At 50.8% G+C, this 22866-nt stretch overlaps 2 protein-coding genes across 14 annotated transcripts in view; one reads left to right on the forward strand and one right to left on the reverse strand.

Annotated features, from left to right (window-relative positions):
• Positions 1 to 17487, forward strand: part of LOXL4 (lysyl oxidase like 4) — a 20874-nt gene extending 3387 nt beyond the window's left edge. Inside the window, exons 2-15 of one of the 2 annotated variants that reach the window (XM_041741482.1) lie at positions 1103 to 1417; positions 1951 to 2129; positions 2992 to 3197; positions 4480 to 4518; positions 4646 to 4865; positions 5681 to 5867; positions 6028 to 6182; positions 6936 to 7103; positions 8125 to 8287; positions 10571 to 10814; positions 11944 to 12059; positions 13321 to 13457; positions 13784 to 13895; positions 16017 to 17487. In XM_041741482.1, coding sequence (XP_041597416.1) covers positions 1138 to 1417; positions 1951 to 2129; positions 2992 to 3197; positions 4480 to 4518; positions 4646 to 4865; positions 5681 to 5867; positions 6028 to 6182; positions 6936 to 7103; positions 8125 to 8287; positions 10571 to 10814; positions 11944 to 12059; positions 13321 to 13457; positions 13784 to 13895; positions 16017 to 16087 — 2277 coding nt within the window. In that variant the 5' untranslated portion in view covers positions 1103 to 1137 and the 3' untranslated portion in view covers positions 16088 to 17487. The remainder of the gene's footprint in view (positions 1 to 1102; positions 1418 to 1950; positions 2130 to 2991; positions 3198 to 4479; positions 4519 to 4645; positions 4866 to 5680; positions 5868 to 6027; positions 6183 to 6935; positions 7104 to 8124; positions 8288 to 10570; positions 10815 to 11943; positions 12060 to 13320; positions 13458 to 13783; positions 13896 to 16016) is intronic. The other variant, XM_041741491.1, reaches the window with a different exon arrangement.
• A 2563-nt stretch (positions 17488 to 20050) lies between these two features.
• The window catches only part of R3HCC1L (R3H domain and coiled-coil containing 1 like), an 85990-nt gene continuing 83174 nt past the window's right edge, over positions 20051 to 22866 (reverse strand). For all 12 annotated transcript variants that reach the window (XM_041741441.1, XM_041741400.1, XM_041741460.1 and 9 more), the window contains one exon: positions 20051 to 20835. In XM_041741441.1, coding sequence (XP_041597375.1) covers positions 20768 to 20835 — 68 coding nt within the window. In that variant the 3' untranslated portion in view covers positions 20051 to 20767. The remainder of the gene's footprint in view (positions 20836 to 22866) is intronic.

Consider the following 22866-nt stretch of genomic DNA (forward strand, 5'->3'; position numbering starts at 1 on the left):
CCTTACCTCCTATAGGATAAAGAGTAAACCCTGTGCATGGTGCACAAGGCCCTTGATTGGCCCCTGCCCGTGCCTCCACTACTACAGTCCAGGGGAAAGAGAGGATATTTGCTGCTCTTGCATAGACTCACCTCTTTCCCCCTCTCCTCCTATACCCATCCCATTCTCTCTACCTGGAATCCCCCTTTGCCCACCCAAGAGAACTCTTACTCACCCAGCGAGGCCCAGGTTAAGTGTCCCTCCTCTAAAATCCCTCCTTTCTTCCCCTTCTCTGAGCTTCATGAGAGCAGGGAGTAGCATTTGATGTATTCACTTCTGTGTCCTGGCACCTGGCCTAATAATTGGCCTGAAGCATGTATTCCAAAAATGTTGGATCAATGAATCACACACCTAGATGGAGCCAGAGCCTGAGGATATCATAGACTATCTGAGCTGGATCCAGAATTTTTGGTTCAGTTTCCTCACTTTAGAAATAAGGAATTAGGACCTGGAGAGTTGAAGAGACTTGCCTGAACCACATAGCAAATGAGTGGTAGAGGCCTAGACCCCCCTCAAATGGCTTTATCCACCCCAGCATTCCATGTGCCTTCTATGGTGAGGGTGGTCAGGGTGCTGGGGACATTGCAAAAAAGGCAAGAGCAATGTCCCTGGGATAGCTGTTCTGGACCTGAGGGCATTAGGGGGGCTCTCCTGTGACTCAGAGAGTAGGCCACCCCCTTTCCCCCTTTTGATATAAGACTATATCAGGATTAGCTATTTATTGAGTGCTAACTGTGCAGTAGGCTGATGCTAAGCATTTTATATACCATGTTTTAACACTAATACTGCTGAGATGAGGATTATTATCCCCATTTTACAGATGAGGAAGTTGAGACTCAGTAAGGTCAAACCTAAACTTCCTCAAGGTCACACGGACAATGAATGGTAGGTTTAAACCAACTGAATAATCCCAGAGCCCAGACTCAGTCAATGCCACCACGCACACCTACACCTGTGCATGCACACACTTGGAGGGACCCTGCCGTCTTTTGTCTCTGCCAGCAGAAGAGGCTGAGGTCAGGGGGTGAGGTGGTGATCGTTGTCATGTTTCCTCATTCCCCAGGTGCTTCGGCCCCAACTGTGCTGGAAGTCCCCACGATGCGGTCCCTACCAGCAGCCCTCTCCCAGCTCCTGCTGCTCCTACTGCTGCTCCAGGCCCCTCCTTGCAGGCTCCAGGCACTGAGCACCATGAAGCTGCGGCTGGTGGGCCCAGAGAGCAGGCCAGAGGAGGGCCGCCTGGAGGTGCTGTACCAGGGCCAGTGGGGGACTGTGTGTGACGATGACTTCGCCCTCCAGGAGGCCATGGTGGCCTGCCGCCAACTGGGCTTTGAAACAGCCTTGACCTGGGCACACAGTGCCAAGTATGGCCAAGGGGAGGGTGAGTGCCTGGTGCCCCCCAGTGTGATGACAAGGAGATGATCATGGGTTTCTCTCAGAGGCTGGGCTCACTGAAGCTTCCACAGCCTCCTGCCCATCCTTTCATACCCAGCTCAAATGACCTTTATGAGGCATTTCCTGAGCGCCCCAGCTACAAGTGACCCTCTGCCCTGACCCTCTCATTCTTGCTTGCAGCAAGGCCACCACCATCACCACCACCACCCCACTCTGCTCTTACAGAGTGACTGGCACATAATAGGTGCTCAGCAAATGTTGTTGAGTGAATGATGGATGTACAGGTAGATCTAGTATCTGGCATTTTCCAAAAACAGATTCTACAGGACCTACTGCCAAGAGGAGGTGGTAGGTAGGGTTATAGATACCAAAATCCAGGGAGAAACAGCTTCTCTCCCTCACCCCTCTTTCTACTCAGGCTCTGGAAAAAGACAGTTGATAACTTTGGAGTCTTATAGAGGAGGCACAGCCCATGATTTGCCTCTCTTTCCCTCAGCATCACCCTTCCTCTGCCCACAGGGCCCATCTGGCTGGACAACGTGCGCTGTGTGGGCACGGAGAGCTCTCTGGACCAATGCATGTCCAATGGCTGGGGTGTCAGTGACTGCAGCCACTCAGAAGACATCGGGGTGGTGTGCCACCCCCAGCGCCAGCGTGGCTATCTTTCTGAGAGGGTTTCCAATGCCCTTGGGCCCCAGGTAAGGAGGCTGTTCAGGCCTTGGCCTGAGCCAAGGGTTGAGTCATGGACCAAGAGGCTCCTGGGTGATGAACCTGAAGAAGACGGAAGAGAAAGGGCACAGAGTAGGCTAAGAAACATCCCCCAGGGCCCTGCCTCCTGTCAGTGGCCTGGAGCAGGTGCATGGACAGAGGCCCCACTTGTAGCAGGGGATCACTTCCCATAAGGGAGGCAGTGTGGGGTGAGGGGCTGCCTCACCCACAAGGCCCGGCCACAATTGCTGCCTCTTCCCGGCACAACCAACCTCGAGCTAAAAACAGCCCAAGCCAAACAACAGGAGCAGGCAGGGCCAGTTCTGGCTCTCACTCTCCACCTCTAGACAGCCCCAGCCCGAGGACAGCTAGCCCTGGCCCACGAATGCAGCAGACCAGGGTGGGGTGGTCTTCATCATCCAAGTCACTGCAGAGCTAGGGTCCCATGGGCCAAGGATCCTGCTGGTCATCTCAAACAGTTGGTCTGTGCCCAGCCTCAGCTTTCCCCAGGGTGGCATAAAGAAGGTCCCTCTGTGCCCAGTGGAAGGCTCTCAAACTCCAAAGGGCCTGAGCCTGATCCCAGGGAGGGCACAGATCTGCCTGCTTCTCTCTGGAGTTGAGGAGAGGAACACAGACACACCAGGGCTCTGCCTCCTGCTTGCTGTGTGGCTTTGGTAAATGCCCTCGTCTCTGGGCCTCTGCTTCCTGCCCATCCAGTGAGGGCCTGCAGGGGCCTGCAGGATTTGCTGAGTAATCTAAGTTTCCTGAGCCCCAGCTCTCCCATGTGAAGGCGTGCAGCAGGCCTAGTGGGCACAGGAATCTCGGGGGTCACGGTGACCATGCACCCTGCAGGGCCGGCGGCTGGAGGAGGTGCGGCTCAAGCCCATACTCGCCAGCGCCAAGCGGCACAGCCTGGTGACGGAGGGAGCAGTGGAGGTGAAGTACGAGGGCCACTGGCGGCAGGTGTGTGACCAGGACTGGACCAGAAACAACAGCAAGGTGGTGTGTGGGATGCTGGGCTTCCCCAGTGAGGCACCTGTCAACAGCCTGTACTACAGGTAGAGGGGATGCTTGGGTGGAGGGCCTTGGCGGGGGCGTGGGGTTGTGGGGCAGTGGCCAAGTGTGTGCCTGCATGCGTGAGCATACATGTGTGTTCGAGAGATACATGGGTGAGGGTGCATGCGTGTGACGGAGGGGTCCTTCCAGAGTTCAGGCAGGGTGGTGAGACGGGCAGGGGTGTCTGTGGCAGGACTTTTGGTGGGTTTGGGACTGGGGGGGAAACAGGCCCAAGGGACTGCCTGAGTTGTGGGTCTCTCAGAATAATGAGGAGGAGAATGAGGACGAACTCGGAGACCCTGTGAAATACCTAGAAACAGGTACTTGCTAGTCACGTGAAAAGAGCTGAGAACAACTGAACACAAACCGTGTCCCGGATTAAAAAAAGCTGGACTTGACTGCAGTCGCCTCTGGTGGTGCCCCCCAGGGACAGAGGACCTGAGTTCTGGTCTCAGCTCTGCCAATAATGGGCTGTGGGTGGCTAGTGGGGCCCCCGGGCCTCCATCAGCCAGTGCTCAGGGAATTTCCTCCACTCTGATCCAAGCCAGGCTTCGACTGCCTTGCGTGTGAGCAAGGCGTGGGGTGGGGCAGCACTTGGGAGAGACATAAAAATACTCCATCAAAAATGTGACAACTGTCACAAGATTGCATCAGCCTCTAAACAGTACAAGCTCTGTGCCAGTGAAAACTGTGTGTGTGTTTCTCATCAAGGGAGAAGGGCCCCATGCTACGTGTGAGTGGTCTCCCCTTGCCCACCCCAGTCAGTTTAGTGGCTCTGATGTGGAGGGGCCTGTTCCTGAAGACCAGCCACGTGGCTCCATCCCTGGGGATGACTGGGACGTGGGCCCCTGACTCCCCACTTCCTGGTAATTGCACCTGTGGGCCTGGCTGACTCGCCCACTGCCCCTGAGGAGGGCAGACCTGATTATAGCCTCTGGGTGGGCAGCCCCCAGCAGCAAGGCCTTCAGCTCTCACCTGTGCCCAGAGGACTTTCCCCTGGGTCCCTTTTCTCAGGGCACTTCCTAAAGTCTCCCCTTCGTCTGCATGGGGAGAGGGTGAGCTGGGGTAGACAGTCCAGCACAGAAGAGCCCCCAGTTCTCCCTGTGAAATGGAGACCATGGGTGTCTGCAAGGAGACCACCCTGCCAGGGCTGCTGTGAGGCTCGGCATGAGAATGATGTGACTGAGTTTACAGCCGGACTGCAAACTCAGGGACAGCTATGAGGAGTCGGGGGACAGGGAGGATTCAGCACCCACTCTATCCCTACCATTTTCTCCCACCTAGGAAGGTCTGGAATTTGAAGATGAAGGACCCCAAGTCTAGGTGAGGAACAGCATCCAGAGAGGAGGGTGCAGAGGGGGGTGGCACAAAGGGGAGGGCATGTCCCTTGCCTCCCTGACCACCGAGCTCCCTCAACCCCTCCCCACCTTTAGTGTCCCTTGTCTTCCAGGCTGAAGAGCCTGACACAGAAGAATTCCTTCTGGATCCACCGAGTCAACTGCCTGGGCACAGAGCCCCACCTGGCCAACTGCCAGGTGCAGGTGGCACCGGCACGGGGCAAGCAGCGGCCGGCCTGCCCAGGCGGCATGCACGCCGTGGCCAGCTGTGTGCCCGGGCCCCGCTTCCGCCCCGGGAAGGCAAAGCCGGGGCGCAAGGAGTCCCGGGCAGAGGTGGGTCCGGCCAGTGTCAGCGGGAGCAGGTGGGAGGGACTGGCAGGGAGGGGCGTTCCAGGATGGGCAGGAGTGGGGGGACGAGTCACCCCCATCGAGGAGGCATTGGTGTAGACTGGGAGGAGGAGAACAAAGCATAGCGTGGTAGAAACTTGGAATTTATTTAAAAGGAACCGTTTATAACCCGACCATAAATGGAAAGCTGACATCACCGGCCACGAATAGAAGGGAGCCATAAAAACAGTAATTACATCGTAGCTAACACCCGGTTGAGGCCAAAGGTACTGAACCTGAGACTGGCGCTTTGTTATAAAAAGCATCAAGCTAGTGCAGGCGAGCTGCTTGGGACGCGGCAGCCCCACGGCGGGGTGGCGCCCCCCGGGAACTAGGAAGGGCTGGACAAGAGTTAACGCGGAAGTCACCTCCCCACTGCGAGACAGCCCGATTCACACCGGGCGCTGCCCCGCTCTAAAATCGTCTCCCGGATCCCTCGGGGAAGCACTGATCTAGTTCAGCCCCAGAGCGCCAGGAAGAAGCCAGGGCTGGAGGAGAGGAAGGGACCCCCTAGGGACCAGGGCCAGGGTGGTGAAGCCCAAGAACCCAGCTCCTCAGGCTCCCTTGTTACCACTCTGGCTGGTGTGGTGGTACTTAGAAAACCGGCCTAGTGGAGTATTCGAGGTGATAGCTATGAGCCCCGAGAGGTGCGACCGGCTCTGGCTGGCCCAGCCAGAGGGGGCCCGGCCCACGCTCCCCCAGCGGCTGGGCCGCGCCTGCTGCCTCCTCCTCAGCCCACCCTGAAGCCACTTTTCTACCAGCAGGAGCTGAAGGTACGCCTCCGTTCTGGGGCCCAGGTGGGTGAGGGCCGGGTGGAGGTGCTCATGAACCGCCAGTGGGGTACAGTCTGTGATCATGGATGGAACCTCATCTCCGCCACCATCGTGTGTCGTCAGCTGGGTTTTGGCTCTGCTCGGGAGGCCCTCTTTGGGGCCCAGCTGGGCCAAGGTAAGTGAAGAGGCCCAGGGGGGTGGGGGTGGGGACCCGATGTGCCACTCTCCATCCCTAGGTGGCTCTGATGCCAAGGCCCAGGAAATTCTCCCCACCTGTGGAGGTGTGAGGTTACAGAGGTGGAGCCTTACAGGGCACCTCTCCCTCTCTCTGCTAGGCCTGGGGCCCATCCACCTGAGTGAGGTGCGCTGCAGGGGATATGAGCGGACCCTCAGCGACTGCCCCTCCCTGGAAGGGTCCCAGAATGGTTGTCAACATGAGAATGATGCTGCCGTAAGGTGCAACGTCCCTAACATGGGCTTCCAGAATCAGGTGAGCTCAGATTCGGGAATGGCCTCAGGCTGGGGACGGGGGGGTTGGGAAGCCCTGAGAGAGCCCCAGGACCCCACATCAAGCCAGTGGAGAAGAGGTTCTCAGAGACAGTCTGGAATGTCCTCTCTTCTAGGCCTCCCCTGGCCTGACCCACATCTCACAGCCGGATTCTGGCTTTCAGAAATGTCCCATGGTGATGGGGACTCTTGGGTGGATGCACTCTCCCACTATACCCTCTCTGGGCCCTGTGGGGCTGAGACACAAGGTGGCTAGGACCACAGGGCCATCAGTGTTGGGGAGTGTCAGTGGCAAGGCTGCATGGGATGGTCAGAGTTCACATGTCACACATAATGTGGACAGTGGGCAAGTCACCCATGTCTCCAAGCTTGGTTCTCTCTTCCTTCAACTGGGGTGAATTGTCTCATAGGGTTATTTTGAATGCGACCATAGATACGAAAGCCCTTTGCAATTGGCAAGTCATCGTTAATGGTAGAATTTCAGGCTAGAGGAGTACAAGTACCGGAGCAGGAGACCCAGGTGCAGGCACCCCGAGTAGGATTTCTCTAGTGGGCAGGGGCAGCAGAGACTAGCTAGCAAAATGTCGTCGAGTAACAGAGGAAGGCCAGTCCCGGGACGGGGAGAGTTGCGCCCAGGGCTGCACAGCGTGCTGACCCGGGCACGTCTCCCGGCCAGCGGTCCTGAGCCCTCCCCTCGGGGGGCACCGTGCTCCTCACACACCTCTGACCACTGCAGGTGCGCTTGGCCGGTGGGCGCAGCCCTGAGGAAGGTGTGGTGGAAGTGCAGGTGGAGGTGAATGGAGTCCGACGCTGGGGGGCCGTTTGTAGTGACCACTGGGGGCTCACCGAAGCCAGGGTGGCCTGCCGACAGCTCGGCCTGGGCTTTGCCAACCATGCAATCAAGGTGAGTCCTGCCTTGCTTCCAGACTTTCTGTGCCAAAAGTACCAACCCTTCATTCGTTCATCCGTTTGTTCATTTGCTTAGTGATGAGTTATTGAGTGAAACTGTGAGCCGACGTAATGCTGGAAGCTGGGGACAGGGTGGTGAACGAGACATAGCTCCTGCCTCGTGGAACAGTGATGTGAGGAAGGAAGTCGCTAATAAAACATTCGCACGACAGGCACATGCTTTTTTCTGTGGGAAGGATAACTAGAAAGAAGCTCACCAGGTGAGGTGGGGTGGGGAGAAGCAGCCCATGCAGAGGCCCCGTGGCCCACGGAAGCTTGACTCTGTTGGGTAAATCAGGGACCGGAGCCTGAGTGGGGCTGCCAAGGGTGAGTGGTCTGATGTGTGAGGGAGGGAGGAAGAGGTAGGCACCCCGTTCAAAGCCTGCAATGCAGATTTTTCCAAAATTTCTTCAGTGCGGGTTGGCTCGCTATTGGGGTAGAGATGAACGTGAATATGGGAAACATAATATCGCAGGAGCCCAGCTGAGAAAGGATGCTGGCATGGCCCAGACTAGTGGCTGTCCAGGGGGAATGAGGATCAATTCAAGGAGGATCCAGGAACAAGAATCACGAGGCCATGGTGTGACTGGAATGACAAAACATCCTCTGCTGGACCCGCATTGGCCAGCAGGGCAATGCCAGCCCCACTTCACTTAGAAAACTGGGCCCAATCCTGAGCACAGCCGACCACCCAGGACTATACTAAACACAGCTGGAAAGACAGGGCAGGCCACCCGAGGCTGCAGCAAGAGTGCAGGACCTCCTCTTCAGCAGCTGAGGGTGGGGGCAAGGCCAGTGGGGGAAGAAACATCTGATTTTGGAGGGATGCAAAGTAGCAGGGACTCTCCTGTCGCTGAGATTTTCAAGTGAGGCTGGACATAGCCTGGTGGGGGTGGCCGGATGGGGTTCAAACATCAGAAGAGATGACTCCAAAGCATCCCTCAGCCTTGACTGGGTGCTGCTGGTTGTTTTCTCAGGACACCTGGTACTGGCAGGGGACGCCGGGGGCCGGAGAAGTGGTGATGAGTGGCGTGCGCTGCTCAGGCACAGAGCTAGCCCTGCAGCAGTGTCAGAGGCACGGGCCGGTGCACTGCTCCCATGGCGCGGGGCGCTTCTCAGCTGGAGTTTCCTGCACAGACAGTGAGTAACACCCACAGCGCAGGTGGGACAGATCGGCCTGGGCCCCCCCAGTTTGGCAAGCCCATACGTCCCATTTTCAGGGAGGGCCTGAGAGCTGGCCCCAGCTCCAAGCCTGGAAGGGTGGGGTGTGGAAGGGAGGCTGGACTCAGAGCAATGGCTCTGCCATTTACCGGCTGTGGGTGACCAAGTCACCCTTCACCTGGGGATCCAACCCTGTCCTGCCCATCTCATAGAGTTATTGCAGGGACTAAAGAGGAGAATATGAGAAAACTCGAGGATACACCACAGTGTTTTTAATTTTCATGTCGTGACAGGTAGTTGAAAAAAAAAACAGTATGGAAAACAAGAAAACGTGTTATACTTAGTAAGGGCAGTCCTTTCTTCTGGAAATTATGTACCTGTGCACGAGGCTGCAGCATAAAATGTATTTCTTTGTGATGTCAGTAGTAAGGAGTTTGAAAGCAATTGTACATGTATGTAACCATGAGGAGCATGAGGGGCCCAAGGTTCTGCCCTGTGTCCTCTTCCTGAGCGGTGGGATTTGCCCAGCAAGCTATAGGACAGGATTGTTTTGAGGCATCGGTCTGCTCTACACACCCAGATTCTTGGGGCAGCAGCATCTGTTTGACATCTGCCAACCAGGTCTACGCCAAGATAACTATATCCAGTCCAAAGGCTGCAGGCTGGCACCAAACCAAGTGGCCGCTTGACCTTCTTCCCAGCCAAGCTTCCATGCCAAGACATCCTTAATCTTTGTCAGTGAGCTTTAGGGCTGCCTCTCTGTCATTAGGAGAACCTTAAAAGAACATTAGGTCCTCGCAGCACACCCGCACCAGCAGGCTGATGTGGCACCACAGTGGGCCTTCCCAGCACCAAGGCTCACAGCGTGTTGGGGGCCTGCTCCCCAGTTTCTCCCCCTCCTGAGAACCTTGTACCCCTGTCCTGTCCTACTGCCTGGAATGGCAGCTCTCCCCTAATGCTTTTGACTTTTGCAATGGCTGAGCACAGACAGGTGACCTGCCACCTGAGTGACCATCCCTATTTCTCTTCTGTGATTTTTCTCATTCCTTTTTTTCCTTTACCCTCTCTCCTTCTCGGTCTCTCTGGAAAATCTTCTTTCCCTCAGAAACTCTAGGGTTTGCCAGTGGGTATAGCCTAGGAATAACCACAGGGATCTCAGGAGCAATTGGTGATGGTCCAGGCATTCCAAGCCCCACTGCCACCCTCGATGCGCACCCACTGAAATAAACCAGTAGTCCCATCTCACCATCCTTAGCTCATAGGCTCTTACCCAGGTGATGCCGCTACCAAAAATCTAAACCGTAACCCTGCTTTTGCAAGAGCAGGCCTTGAGAATGGGCAACTTTTCTCTCTGGATGTCACATGATAACAGCTGAAGATCTCCACATCTCTGTACTGGCACGTGGCCGGGGAGACCTGTGGCTTCCGAGATGGGTGAGAGGCCCTGTGACAGGAAGGGAACAGGAGATCTACTGAGCGGCATTTCCAGCATGGGGCTTCTATGCACAGGGAAGCACCGGAAACGTCCTCAGAGGAGAGCTCACAGGACAGCCTCATGCTTACCCAGCATAGCAGTCGGGTTAGAACAGGAACCCTGGGGGAGGCCCAGGCTGAGAACTGCAGCAGAATGGACCAGAATGGTGGAGCTCAGGAGCAGGCTCAAAGATGATCTCTTCTGACTCTCCTGGCCAGTCCTCTCCCCTCCACTCCCTACCTTAAAGGAACTGAGCCCCAGGGAGTGTGATGAGCTGAGGAAACTGAGCGGGCTTAGGAGGCTGCATGAGCCAGGGTACACAGAGGCACGTGTAAGCTGAGGAGCATTTTACAAATGAAATACTAGCTTACATCAACCACAGGCTCGCCATACAGTGACCTGAGCGCGATACGGGTATTGGCATTATTGGCATTATTACGATCCCCAGCTTAGTGATGAGGAAAATGAGAAGCAGAAGGTGAAGCAAGTCACAGAGCTAGTTAAAGGTGTGGCCAGAAACTAAGCAAGACTTGAACCCAGGCAGCCTGACTCCAAAGCCGTCATGCCTAACAGGGACACTGTCGCTGCTCCCCAGGTTAGGGCGATAGCTCATTCCTATCTAGCGGTTCTAGCGGTGACTAGAACTCACCGCTCCTGACTCCTACACCACCCTCCTCTTCTGGGTAGAGCCTGCTCTTCTGGCAGGTCCCCCAGAAGAGTTTGGTTTGCGGGCAAGCCTGCCCCCCTTGCCCGAGAGCAAACGGGCCCTGTGTCTTCTGTGGCCCCAGGCGCCCCAGACCTGGTGATGAATGCCCAGCTGGTGCAGGAGACGGCCTACCTGGAGGACCGCCCACTCAGCCAGCTGTACTGTGCCCATGAAGAGAACTGCCTCTCCCAGTCTGCTGACCACATGGACTGGCCCTATGGGCACCGGCGCCTCTTGCGCTTCTCCTCTCAGATCTACAATCTGGGCCGGGCCGACTTTCGTCCCAAGACAGGTCGCCACAGCTGGATTTGGCACCAGTGCCACAGGTTAGTGCCTGCTCATGCCCTGGCTCTACGGGGACAAAAAGCAGAGTCCCAGAATCAAACCAATCTGGTCCTTCCCTGACCCTGGGCGCTTTCCTGGGAGGGGTGCACACTCCGAGTGAGAACCTTCCCTCCTACATGCCTTACTGGCTTTGCCTCTGGGAGCCAGGAAGGGAATCCCAGGAGCACCGGTTTGCCCTGTCACTCCCTTGCCTGTTCCAGGTGCACCGTGGTCGATGGTGCTCACAGGGTGCGTTTCCCCAGCAACGGCACGGGGCAGTCATTGCGGGCGGAGCTGGTTTGTTAGAATGATACTGGACAATTACTTTCTCTATGTTGGACCTTAGGCCTTGTCTTTAAAAGCCACATAAAGTGGCGACTCCTAGAAACCTGGAAACCCAGAATAGACATTCCACCCAGGATGCTGGCTCTGTAAAAAAAGCTTGCTGGTTCCTGCCGCAGCAGAGCAAGGCCCCCAAAGAAAAGCATGAACGCTGGTACTAAAAGGAAACTGGGCATTCTTTCCTATCAGGAGTCTCCAGCCCAGACAGGAGAGACAACGCCTGTGACAAAGGCAGAATGGGAAAATGGTGGTTTTTTTTCCTTCAGGACACAGCATGGGTGGGGAAGACTGAGTGGAAGGGGCAGTGACTTTGAGACTTGGCCTCACTGAGATAATGAGCACCTTCCCCTGGAGCAGGAACAGGGTTGTCATTAGACCTGGATGGGAGACAATGGTAGCAATTTGATCGCAGGCTCACAGGCTGCAGAGTAAGCACCCCTCCTCAGCAGCTCAGCCCAGAGGCTGGTTCCCAGAGGTGTCCCTTCCTTCTGCCTCCAATCAGGCCTGGTGGCCAGGCACCCGCCCCCTGCAGGCTGCCAGGGCAGTGCTTTTCCCTCCTCACCTGGGTTATTGCCCTAGGTGGTGGGGGCGGCTGCACCTTGCCGCCTGGCGGGGCTGCCAGGAAAGTAGACTGTGGGTCACATGAATCCTGGGTTGGAGAGGGAGAAGGCACTGCCCTGCCTGGGTAATGATGGGACCTAGCGTGACGGCCTCCATCTGCCCTGCTGACACCTCCATAGTGGACCCTCTGCTGTTGCTGCCAGGCTGACAGCTCTTCCCCTCCTGCAGGCACTACCACAGCATCGAGGTCTTCACCCACTATGACCTACTCACTCTCAATGGCTCCAAGGTGGCAGAGGGGCACAAGGCCAGCTTCTGCCTGGAGGACACAAACTGCCCCGCAGGTATGTGGTTACGGGCCAGCAAAGCCTCCTCAGCCCCTGCAGGGTGAGCTTCCCTTCGGCCCTCAGGTAGAACCGCCTCAGGCACCTGCAAATTCTGTCCTGGCAAGTCCATGCTTGAGGCAATTCAGAGGGGTGTTTCTTACCTTCTGACATCTTAGGTGGAGGGCCTCCCTGCCTCTGCCTACCTTAGCATACTTTGTACCACTGCTAAATGCTTAGTACTTTCTATTTGGGATAATAGCTGCAGGCCTATTTCATTTTGGCTAAGTTCTCTGAGGGCACAGATCGTCTGATTCCTACTAGCATACCCATAAGGTGCTTTTCATTGTTATTTTGTCTATCGGTAGGATCATAAAGCTGATGAACTGAGGAACATCACTAATGGCAAACAGTTTTTTCTGACTTCTCATTTTTAATTTAACCTGGCTGAAGGTTAACCTAGCATTAGGACCAGGAACAGTGTCTTGCTCTCACAGACACTGAGCAGGAACAGCTGTGGAATGTGATAGCTCATTTTCCTTGCTCCATGGGAACTGCTATGGCCAGTGCTGTGCCTCATCCCACCTCACCCCACCTCACCCCCAGGCTTCTGATGTCAGGCTTGGGGGGGCGGGGAGGTAAGCAATGGCAGTGGGCATTACGGATCCTGCAGGACCACAGCCCAAAAGGAGGTTGGAATAGAGTGGGGAAAGGAAGTCACAACAGATCTGGTGGATTTCTAATTCTCTTCTTGCCTTTGGATGCAGGTAGTGTTTTTTTGTTTTTTTGTTTTTTTGTTTTTCTGCTTAGAAAACACAGCCTGTCACTTGATGGGATGAGCATTGGGTATTATACTATATGTTGGCAAATTGAATTTAAATAAAATATTTTTAAAAATAGAAAAAAAAAAAAAAAAGTCCTTAAGAATGGCATGGCAAACGCTCGCTCCTCAAAGGGTTGGAAAGATGGATAAATTATTAGCATGTAGGACTGGAACCTTCCACCCATACTTCCTAGGCCAGTACAAGCCAATAGAAATTGCCACTGGAGTGTCCAAGAAGTCGTCTCTGTCACAGTTGGGGCTTGCTACAGAGCTGGATTCATGGTTAGCAGGAATTCCAGCTGATTCTCAGGCAAGCTATCTAAAGGACCCGCAGGTCCCTCACCTGATTGCACTCAAGGGTATGACCTATGTAAAGATTCAATGTGAAGGGCTTCATGAAGTGCTTGGTCCTGAGCATCCATTCACTCCTTTGGTAACCGTCAGTGCCCTTCCTTACAGGACTGCAGAAGCGCTATGCATGTGCCAACTTTGGGGAACAAGGAGTGACTGTCGGCTGCTGGGATACCTATCGGCATGACATTGATTGCCAGTGGGTGGATATCACAGATGTGGGCCCTGGGAATTATATTTTCCAGGTAAGGGGGCTTGGGGATCCCCCACAGGAACTCCATTTCCTGCAGATATTCCAGGTCTCCCTGAGGTCAAATGAAGTTTCACAAATAAGGTCTCCAACAGGTGTGGCACTTGAACACTGAATGAAGACCCAGAGGATCTAGGTCTGACTCTTGATTCAATGGACAGTGTTAATTAATGCCTACCCTCTGGGTGATTAAAAGGTTTAACGAAGTGAAGAATATAAACATTCTTTGTGAGACTACATGAAACGTAGAGGATGATTACAGCCATTATCAATGGAAAAGCCACACCACCTGCTTTCACTTGTCCCCTTGTCTCACTCCAGGTGGTTGTGAACCCCAAATACGAGGTGGCGGAGTCCGATTTCTCTAACAACATGATGCGGTGCCGCTGCAAGTATGACGGGCACCGGGTCTGGCTGCACAACTGCCACACAGGTAACTGCAAGCCCTTGTGCGGCCAGCTCTGTATGGGCTTGGCAAGTCAGAAAACACTACGTGTACCCCCTAGTATGGCTGGAATGTGGACGTGGAAGGCCAGGGATAGGACAGATGCATTCCCTCTGTACATCTTCATCGGCAAATTTCTAACCCAACTGGTCACACGAGCAGTCTCACCCAGTAACCACTTACTTCTACATCTCTTTGTCCTTAAGGCTGTTTGGATTGTAAACTCAGTCTCTCATCTATCTTAGTCTTTTCTACTCACTTCAAGCCAAGTTCAGATTTCTCTTTCTCAGTCCTGTTGTTTGCCCCCCACCCTTTCATATGGTCTTTCTAGTCATGCCAGTCCAAAGTTGACTGCCTACAGGCAAAAGTAGAAGTCTGCCAGCTGTGTGTTGCTATCTCCAGTTGCGATGTCTGCGTACAAGGTGGCAGCAGCAGAGAACAGGGCTCAGGACATTTGCAGGATTGGTTGTATTGGAACATGGAAGAAGCAATGATTCAGTGGGGGGCAGAGTATGGAGGTCGTTGCTCTACTTGTCTGTAAAGAAAGGTAGCAAATCCCTCTATCTTCAAGTTATGGAATGCTTGTACTTGCTATGGGGTGGTGCCTTCACACCCACACTTTGCACATATGGGGTAGAGTGCAGCAGGACTGCTTTATTCAGTGAACAAACATTTAAAACCTACTTTTGTGCTGAATACTGTACCAGGCACTAGGAAAATAAATAGGAGTAAAGTGCGGAACTCAAATTGGATAAGCAAATAGATAACCCCAATACTACTGAGTACTCCAGACCAATATGAACTAATGCTGAGCAAGCATAGAAAGCAACAACCTAGGGATAGCAAGGTTTCCCGGAGGAAACATTTGAGTGGGGTTTCAAAGAAGAGGCAGAAGTCAGGAAAGAAAGGAAGGAGAAAGAGCATAGGATTTGGCCTCAGGCTTCACTGGGTTCCAAATCCAAGTCCACCACTTTCTAGCTAAAAGATTGAGGAAAATCTCAACCTCAAAGAAGTCTTTTTTTAAATGGGGGGCTATATACTTCAAACCCAGTAAAGTGTTTTGCAGGGAGGGTTATGATGGTTCTTGCTAAAGGAATGACTATCCTGTGGGCTTTCTGGAAACCACTGACCAATTTCAGTCAAGAGGGGGCACAAAGATCAGATTGATGTTTTCAAAAGGTAACTCTAGCAACTGGTGAAAGACAACAAAAAGGAATTAGTCCAAGGATTTGAAATTGTTTGAGTAGATTTTGTTGCCATTAAATGAGACAGAAACATCAGGGATATCAGGAATTGGAACCTAATGCTGCACAATAGAGAGAGCCGCCATAATGCCAGTGGCAGGCTGCAAGGGATCCAGGGCAGTAAGGGAAGAAAGAAAAACAGTGCACCTCAGACCACTGATCCAGGGCAGTAAGGGAGGAAAGAAAAACAGTGCACCTCAGACCACTGTAGGGGCCCTTGTAGAAAATAGAGGGTGTACCAGGTGAGAATAGTTATTTAATCAAAGGACTATTTATAGAGGTGTGAATAGGACTAAGGAAATGAGGGGTTGTTGAGGCATCTGGGGATAAGCAGGAGTGGGAAACTGTAAATGCCTTTCGGCATGAAGGGGCACAGGGTGTCCTGGAAACAAGCAGAAGCTCTACTTTGGAAAGAGAACCTGCCCGGAGCAAGGCATAGGAGAGACTATCACCACAGGACCAGGGGAGAAATACCCCAACCTCTCCCTCCTTCCATTGCTTCCCACTGACCTAAATCAATCAGAAACCAGAGGATGAGGAAGTCAGGGTGAGGCCGTTTCTAGGGGTCAGTTCTCTAGGGCACAGAAAAAATAAAGAAGGGTAGAGAATGAAATCGGATGGGGTGGGGGGCAAAGAATAACCAGCAGGACCCTTTCCACTCAATGCCTCTTCTTCCTGATGTCCTTGAGACTACAACTACACATCAGGGTCACTTCTACAGAATGGATTGGTATTTGTGCCCATGACAGACCTAATTTGAAGGGTGAGTGGTGCAGAATGTATCCGTGTGTGTGCGTGCAGTTGTCAGGGAGGGGATGAGAGCATGGCAGGGTTGGCTACTTATCCATTCTCCTTTGGTCCACAGGGGATTCCTACCGAGCTAATGAAGAGCTCTCCCTGGAGCAGGAGCAGCGTCTCAGGAACAATCTCATCTGAAGCCACGACTGCAAACTTCCAGCTGCTGCCCACACACCAGATACCTCAGCTTATTGGAGCCATGCCCTTCAGAGAGCCCTAACTCAGAGGGAGAGGGGCCAGTGCTAAGGGGCAACAAGAACTGCTCAGGAAGCCTATTAATGGCAGGATCACCAAACCAAAATGGTACTGCTCCCTCAGGACTCTGGGCCTATCTTTTAAGGGCCTTTGGTCTGTGGTCTATGGTCTGTGGCCTCCAGGCTTTGTTCAGCTGAGTTCCTCTTCCACAAGGAGACCCAATCCTTCCTGGATTTTGCCCCGACGTTCCTGGTTCAGGAACGATCAGTTCCTAAGAGATGGGACTGTTGCCTAGCCCCCCATTTAAATGGTGCTTTGCAAATGTCTTGGAGGAGTAGAGGACAAAAGGACAAAAATATACAGGAGGTGGGATTAACTCTGCTAGAAGCTCAAAGTCACAACTGGCAGAGATATTGATGAATCCAGTCCCTCATTTGGTCTGTGTTCATTTAGAACTCACTCATTCTAGGAGTCTGCTCTAGTGCCTTTACCTTTATCCTACTGCACATATGGATGTTTCTAATATCCTGGAAGTGTAGGCCTCAGGCATCCCCTTTTCTCCCAATGGGCCACCACCACCAGTTACTGGGTGCTTGAGAAGGGGCAGGATTTGCAGAGGTGGCCAGATAGGGCTTTCCTACAGAGCAGCAAGAGAAGGCCAAGCAGAGACTACTGCAGTAGTATGGACCCCAGCCCCTGCCAGGGCTTCTGCCAAGGGAAAAAATATATGCCATTCACCTGGCAGGCAATCCAGTCTCCCTCAAGATTACCGTGCATCTCAGGACTGGCCTAAATTTCAAGTCTCAACCAAGTTTCTGGAGTGAACTTTGCATGGACTAAATTAGACACATATAAGAGATGATTCTTACAGGTCTGACACCCTAATGCCAATAAAGGTTGCTCACTATGGACAGATACAAAGGCAAGACTAGCTGTGATTCTTTGTTCCCAGCACACAAAGTCTAACCTTTTCCACTCCTCCTGAGCTGGTGACTAGGATATGTGCAGTACACATACTACTCACAACAGTCCCACTACATTTCTCTTGATATTATAATGCCTATAGTCTGCTTTCCCCGTTCCCTCCCCAGGCTCAGGGCTGAAACACGGGTTGGAAAGGTTAAGGGATGAAAGGGAGGCAGCAAGAAGAAAAGTCCAAGGAATGTAAACTTTTATAACTGGGGCTGCAAAACCAAAATGAATGGTAGCAGATGGGGCAGATTTACAGTAGCACTCGCTCCCCTCTCCACATCATGAGAGCCACCCCCTCCTCAGGGAGTACAAAGAGACACGATCTTGAGCTACCCTCTATGAAGACAAAGAAGTGCTTTCTTCCTTCTTCCCCTCTGCCTTCTCTCTTCTCTGCTCCTTCATCTCCTTCATTAGGCAAAGGACAGCATTCGATCTTGGCATGGCCATTTAGGTAAACAAGGGAAGGACTAATTTCCTGTTGGTGCCGGCAAACATCGCCTGAACAGTGACAACATTATCCTAGCACATGCAGCTAATGGTCTGTGAAAGAACGTGCAGCCCGCGGGGAAGCGTGTGGCAACGGGTGACTACATTCAGGCAGGGAGGTCACCCACTGCTTCTTCTTGGATCCCAGTTCCCAGGGGGCCAGAAAAAGCTGGCCAGGCAGCCGGCCTCCGGCTCTGGTCTCAGGCTTGCTGCCCACATCACACATTTGATAGGTGCGGCCGGTTCCAATTCTTGGAAAAAGCTGTACAAGGGCTGTGCTGTTACACCACTGAGTTGAAAGGGAAGGACATGGGAAGATTGGTAGCTGGCATGACTTGTGACTGTATGAGGAATGTTAACAGAACACCAACCACCAAATTCCAGACAGAACCAAAAATGTCAGATCTTCACTTCAGCATTCTTTAGCCTCACAGAAGCTGAAGTACTGGGAACCTCAGCTTACTAATTAGAAGCCTAATTTATTTCTATTCCACCAAGACCTTCACTCTATAGGGAGCATATCAGAGCTCAAGGGAAATGTACCTTTCTCCTACAAATTCCGGGTGCCGCTGGGATTTAGTCATGTTTAACATATATGAACCAACAAAAACACCTAGCAGAGTGCATTCACAGTCTTCTGGAATATCTAATAAAGGAGCTAGTGGCAGCTCCAGAATGCTCTCCAGTTAGCTCAGCTTGTGAAGATATGGTTTAGATGTGGCCAAGGACTGGGTTCCTAGGAGGACAAGCTCAATGTTATCCATGGTGGGCCATGGCAGGTCCTCTTACCTCTACCTAGTATACATGAATTCTAACAACTGGAAAAGTAGAACTAAAAAGCACATTTTCTACTAATGGTGGAAGCAGCAACACTCCACAGCTTTTAGTATTAGCTAAAAATAAATCCCTTTTCTGGGTCCAATTGTAAGAATAAATCTGAAAGTTAGAAGTAGTTGACCATTAGCTGAAAAAAAGCATATGCTATTAGCCACCTAATACATACTGCACTAGAATAATAGTACCTTATTGAAGTTAAGAGTAATACAAGAAAACTGGGTAATAAACGTGGCTCTATTAACAATGCCCTGGGGGCAGCCCAGGTGGCTCAGAGGTTTAGGGCTGCCTTCAGCCCAGGACCGGATCCTGGAGACCCGGGATTGAGTCCCACGTCAGGTCCCTGTATGCGAGCCTGCTTCTCCCTCTGCCTGTGTCTCTGCCCCCCTTCCTCTCTCTGTGTCTCTCATGAATAAATAAAATCTTTAAAAAACAAAACAAAAAAAACAATGCCCTGAAAAGCCACAATGGTATCAGAAAGGGGAAGCATCTCAAGGATAAGTGATAGGAAGAGTTATCTTTTTTACTGCCCAAGGTCACTCCTAGCCTTAAAAAATCAAAACAGAGCAAAGGTATCCCTCTGAAATAGACCATTCAGTTTGAAGCCTGGCTACAACTCCCTACCTTTCCTTTCCACTGCAGCCATATTATTCACAGATCTGCCTATCTTAGAGTTCTGCTCTGTGAAGAGCACATGTCCTGCAGCTACAAGCCAAAGTGATATGCACTGGTCTGGGTAGTACTAAGAGGGTCAAGAGAAGGATTTATTTAATCCTCCAAACTTGAAAAGGAAGCACTGGATAGCAACAAGGGGCAGTTCCAGAATTGACCAAGAATGAGAAAAACAATGCTGAGGAACTACAAGAAAGCTCCAAGATCAGAAGAGCAGTAGGGACAGTTGGATCGCACCAAGACCCAAGGCCAGTGTCATCTGAGGAAAATTGGAACAGAGCCCCCACTTCACCGTGTTCTAGGCAGTGTTAATATTCCATCTCTGTCATGGGCACTAAATCATACAAATATGAGGCTATTGCCCTCAGTGAAAGCACAATGGGACACTATTATTATGCTACCGCAGCCTCTTAAGGTCTAGCACTACCATTTCTACAGTGTAAAACTTTTTTCCAAAGTCAATGAGAATGCAAGTATGAGATGGTTGGATGGCTCTGAGTTGCCAGTGTCCTTTAGGAAATTTCTCACTGCCCAGAGGTGTTTGTTTTATTCTGGCAACTCTTCACTGTAATGGATGGTTTGGTGTTGCTTGCCAAGCGCCTTTGGCATGGGCTAGGAAGAGGATACCAAGAACATGCTGAGTGCCGGATGCCTTCTGCAGAATGTCAGGTTTGACAGATATGGGAGAAGGCAAGAAACTGGGGTTGGGGTATACAGGCAAGGCAAGAAGGGGAGGGAGCTACACATACCAATCCCAAGGGATACATTTTTGTTGGATATTCTGGGGCAGAGAGATGACTAGCACTCTACCCAGTGGGGCTCAATAAAGCCAACAAACCCACTGAGCCCACATATAGCACTACAGGGAAGAAGACATGAGGAGAGCTATTCTCTAATTTTTTTTGTGGGAATGACAAAACTGATAAATAGCAGAGTGGTACGTGCCATAAAATGAGCTTTAATGTCTCCCTCTCACATGACAGTACTGTTTCAACTGGAACCAGCTCCCAAGGCTGGCTTTCCATGAGGAATGAGGCTGGCAGGCCCCTGGCTGCTGTGCAGCTGGAGCAACCCCAGGCTCTCGGCTCAGTAAAAACTCTGGAGTCCAAACACCTACATCTGCTACAGCTCTCCAGCCCTGGAGTTCAGGACGTGACAGTGTAGATTCTGTGAGGACCAAGTACTTCAGACACTGTTGCATCTCTCTGAACTAACTGCTTCCTCCATCCCCCCTCAGTTTTATGAGGTCGGAAGGAACACCCCAACTTTGCGGGGCTTAAATCTCCCAACATCGCAGGTTTGAATCCTCTGTTTTCTAACTTCTTCAGACATCTTAGACGTGTGAGCCATGCTAACAATGGGACTTGCCACACTCAGAGGACTCCTGGAAGTAATATCCAAGCTGTCACAAGTCAGCTTCCTAGCTGATGGCTCCCTTCTATGCCCAACACAGTAAGGCAGTTCCAAAGAACTGCAGTTAGAAGAGAAGATAGACAGGAATCCACCTTTCTATACCCAGTTGGTGCTCATCTTGATGGTTTTCTCTCTTTCTTTAACACGCACGTCTGCATGTACACAGAACTCTAGAAGGATCCTCCAACTGAAGACTATGGAAATATTTTCTGAATTCATAGAACTATCCCTTTTGTTGAGTGATATTCAAACCGCCGACTGATCTCTGCCTTCCCAGATATCTTCCCGTTGCTTGGCTTCCAGTCGTTTTCTCTCTGTAAGTAAGGACAGTATTAAAGGTGGTGGTGAATCGAACTCCAATTTAAAAATAAACAAAAATAAAAAAAAGTGGTAGTACACTTCATGTAACCAGTGACTTTCCTTTAATCCAAATTATAAGCAAACTTCAATCATGAGACAGGAGGATTTCCTGGTCTTCTCCTTCCTGATTCCAAGAGTCAATATCTTTAACTTGCCAAGCACTTTGTAAGTGGAAACAATGTTACTAGTACTCTATAATAAAGAGAAAGATCTGGGGCTAACAGAAATAAAAAGTATAAAGTGGAGCACCTGGGTGGTTCAGTCGGCCAAGTGTCCGACTCCTGATCTCAGCTCAGGTCTTGAGATCTCAGTGTTGTGAGTTCTAGCCCAACATTGGGCTCCACACTTGAGTATGAAGCTTACTTAAAAAGAAAGAAAAGTATATGGAGTAAGTCAGAATCTAGGAGGACCTAGAATCTAGTCTTGCTGATAATGTATTTATTTTAATTCTATTTTTCAACTGTGTTAGTGGTTTAATATAATTGCCTTTTATTCCCACTTCACTGATCTTTCAAAATACTTCAATAAGAATGGAGAATATGTTTCAATATTCTTCTGCCTTCTTGCTCAAATGGAAATGGTAGCCACTGGGCATTAGTCATATCTCCCTAGTACAGTCTCAGAGAAAAAATATTTCAGAGGCAAATCAAATTTCAGTATTTTCAGAGCACTTTCAGAAGCCACAAATCTGGAAAATATAAATCCAACATGGGAAAACGACCACCTATAATGAAGGGAAACAAAGAACTATTTCTGAAAACAAAACAAAATAAAAGCACAAATCTGGGCAATCCATCTTGAATTTTTAAGAGAAGCTTGGTTTCCATTTAATACTTTCACCAAGACTTGAGATAATAGAGACCATACATGATCTGGTGATCCTAGCACTTCATTAGGTGCCAAAATATTAGCCCTAATTTTATGGCTAGTCATTTTACCTTTTCACCATAAAACATATATGATAAGCTTAAGTGCTTCCTCTCAAGGACTATTATTTCAGATGATGTCTGTAAAAGATTTTGTTAAGTCATGAAACCAGGGAAATCAAGGTGGGTTTAGAGTTAACATTTGCTATGTTGACATATCTTTCCAAATCAGCAGAATCCCTTACAAAATTCCTTTACTAAATATTTGACTGACTTTAAAGGCAAAGAACTTGGGTCAGGAAGTTGACTGGCACTTGGAAATGTGAGAAAGAGAAATTCACTGCTATTTGGGCACCACCTTGTGGCATTATCTGAATATAGCAGCAAAGTTATAACTGGCCAAAAAAAGGGGAGTAGGGGGTCAGCAAATTCCAAACTGAAGGCTAATTAATTCAGTGTCTTGTGACCTGGCTTTAAAGCAGGCTTGAATTGGGATTGGGATTCCTTAGGTAGACTGCACTAGGGAAAACTGGCTTGTCTAAAACATTCCAGGGTTTCTTAGGAAGGCACTGCGGTTTTCATTCTTTCAAACTGGGTAAAGTTAGAAGAGGATCTATCTATAGGCAAAAACAACATTGGATGAAAGCAATCAAAAACTGGTTCTGGATTCCTAGAAAAAGTGAGGAAATCAGGAAAGTGAATTACTAGAACTCAAATTTTTCAATATGCTCAGAAATTTAAATCAGAAAGGCTATCTGGGAAGTTCTAAGAAAAAAGATCCAGGTGCAGTAAAAAAAAAGATAAAAAAAAAATATATATATATATAAAATCATTGCCCATAATCCTCAAGTCCAAAATCAAAGCAGTTCAGAAAACAAAGCTTTGGCTTTCTTTCTTTCTTTCTTTCTTTTCTTTCTTTTCTCTCTCTCTCTCTCTCTCTTTCTTTCTTTCTTTTTTTGTTTAGGGCCCAAATTCATTCAATGGTAAATATAACCTGAAAATATGAGAGGCTGCTTATAGTCTTATATATGCCATTTTATGGCATAGTCATACCGTTTGTGGCAGAAATATTAAAATTAGTGTGTTTGATTCTGGTGTTATGAAATATATATTAAGATA

This window comes from Vulpes lagopus, chromosome 2, assembly GCF_018345385.1.
Source record: "Vulpes lagopus strain Blue_001 chromosome 2, ASM1834538v1, whole genome shotgun sequence".
NCBI lineage: Eukaryota > Metazoa > Chordata > Mammalia > Carnivora > Canidae > Vulpes > Vulpes lagopus.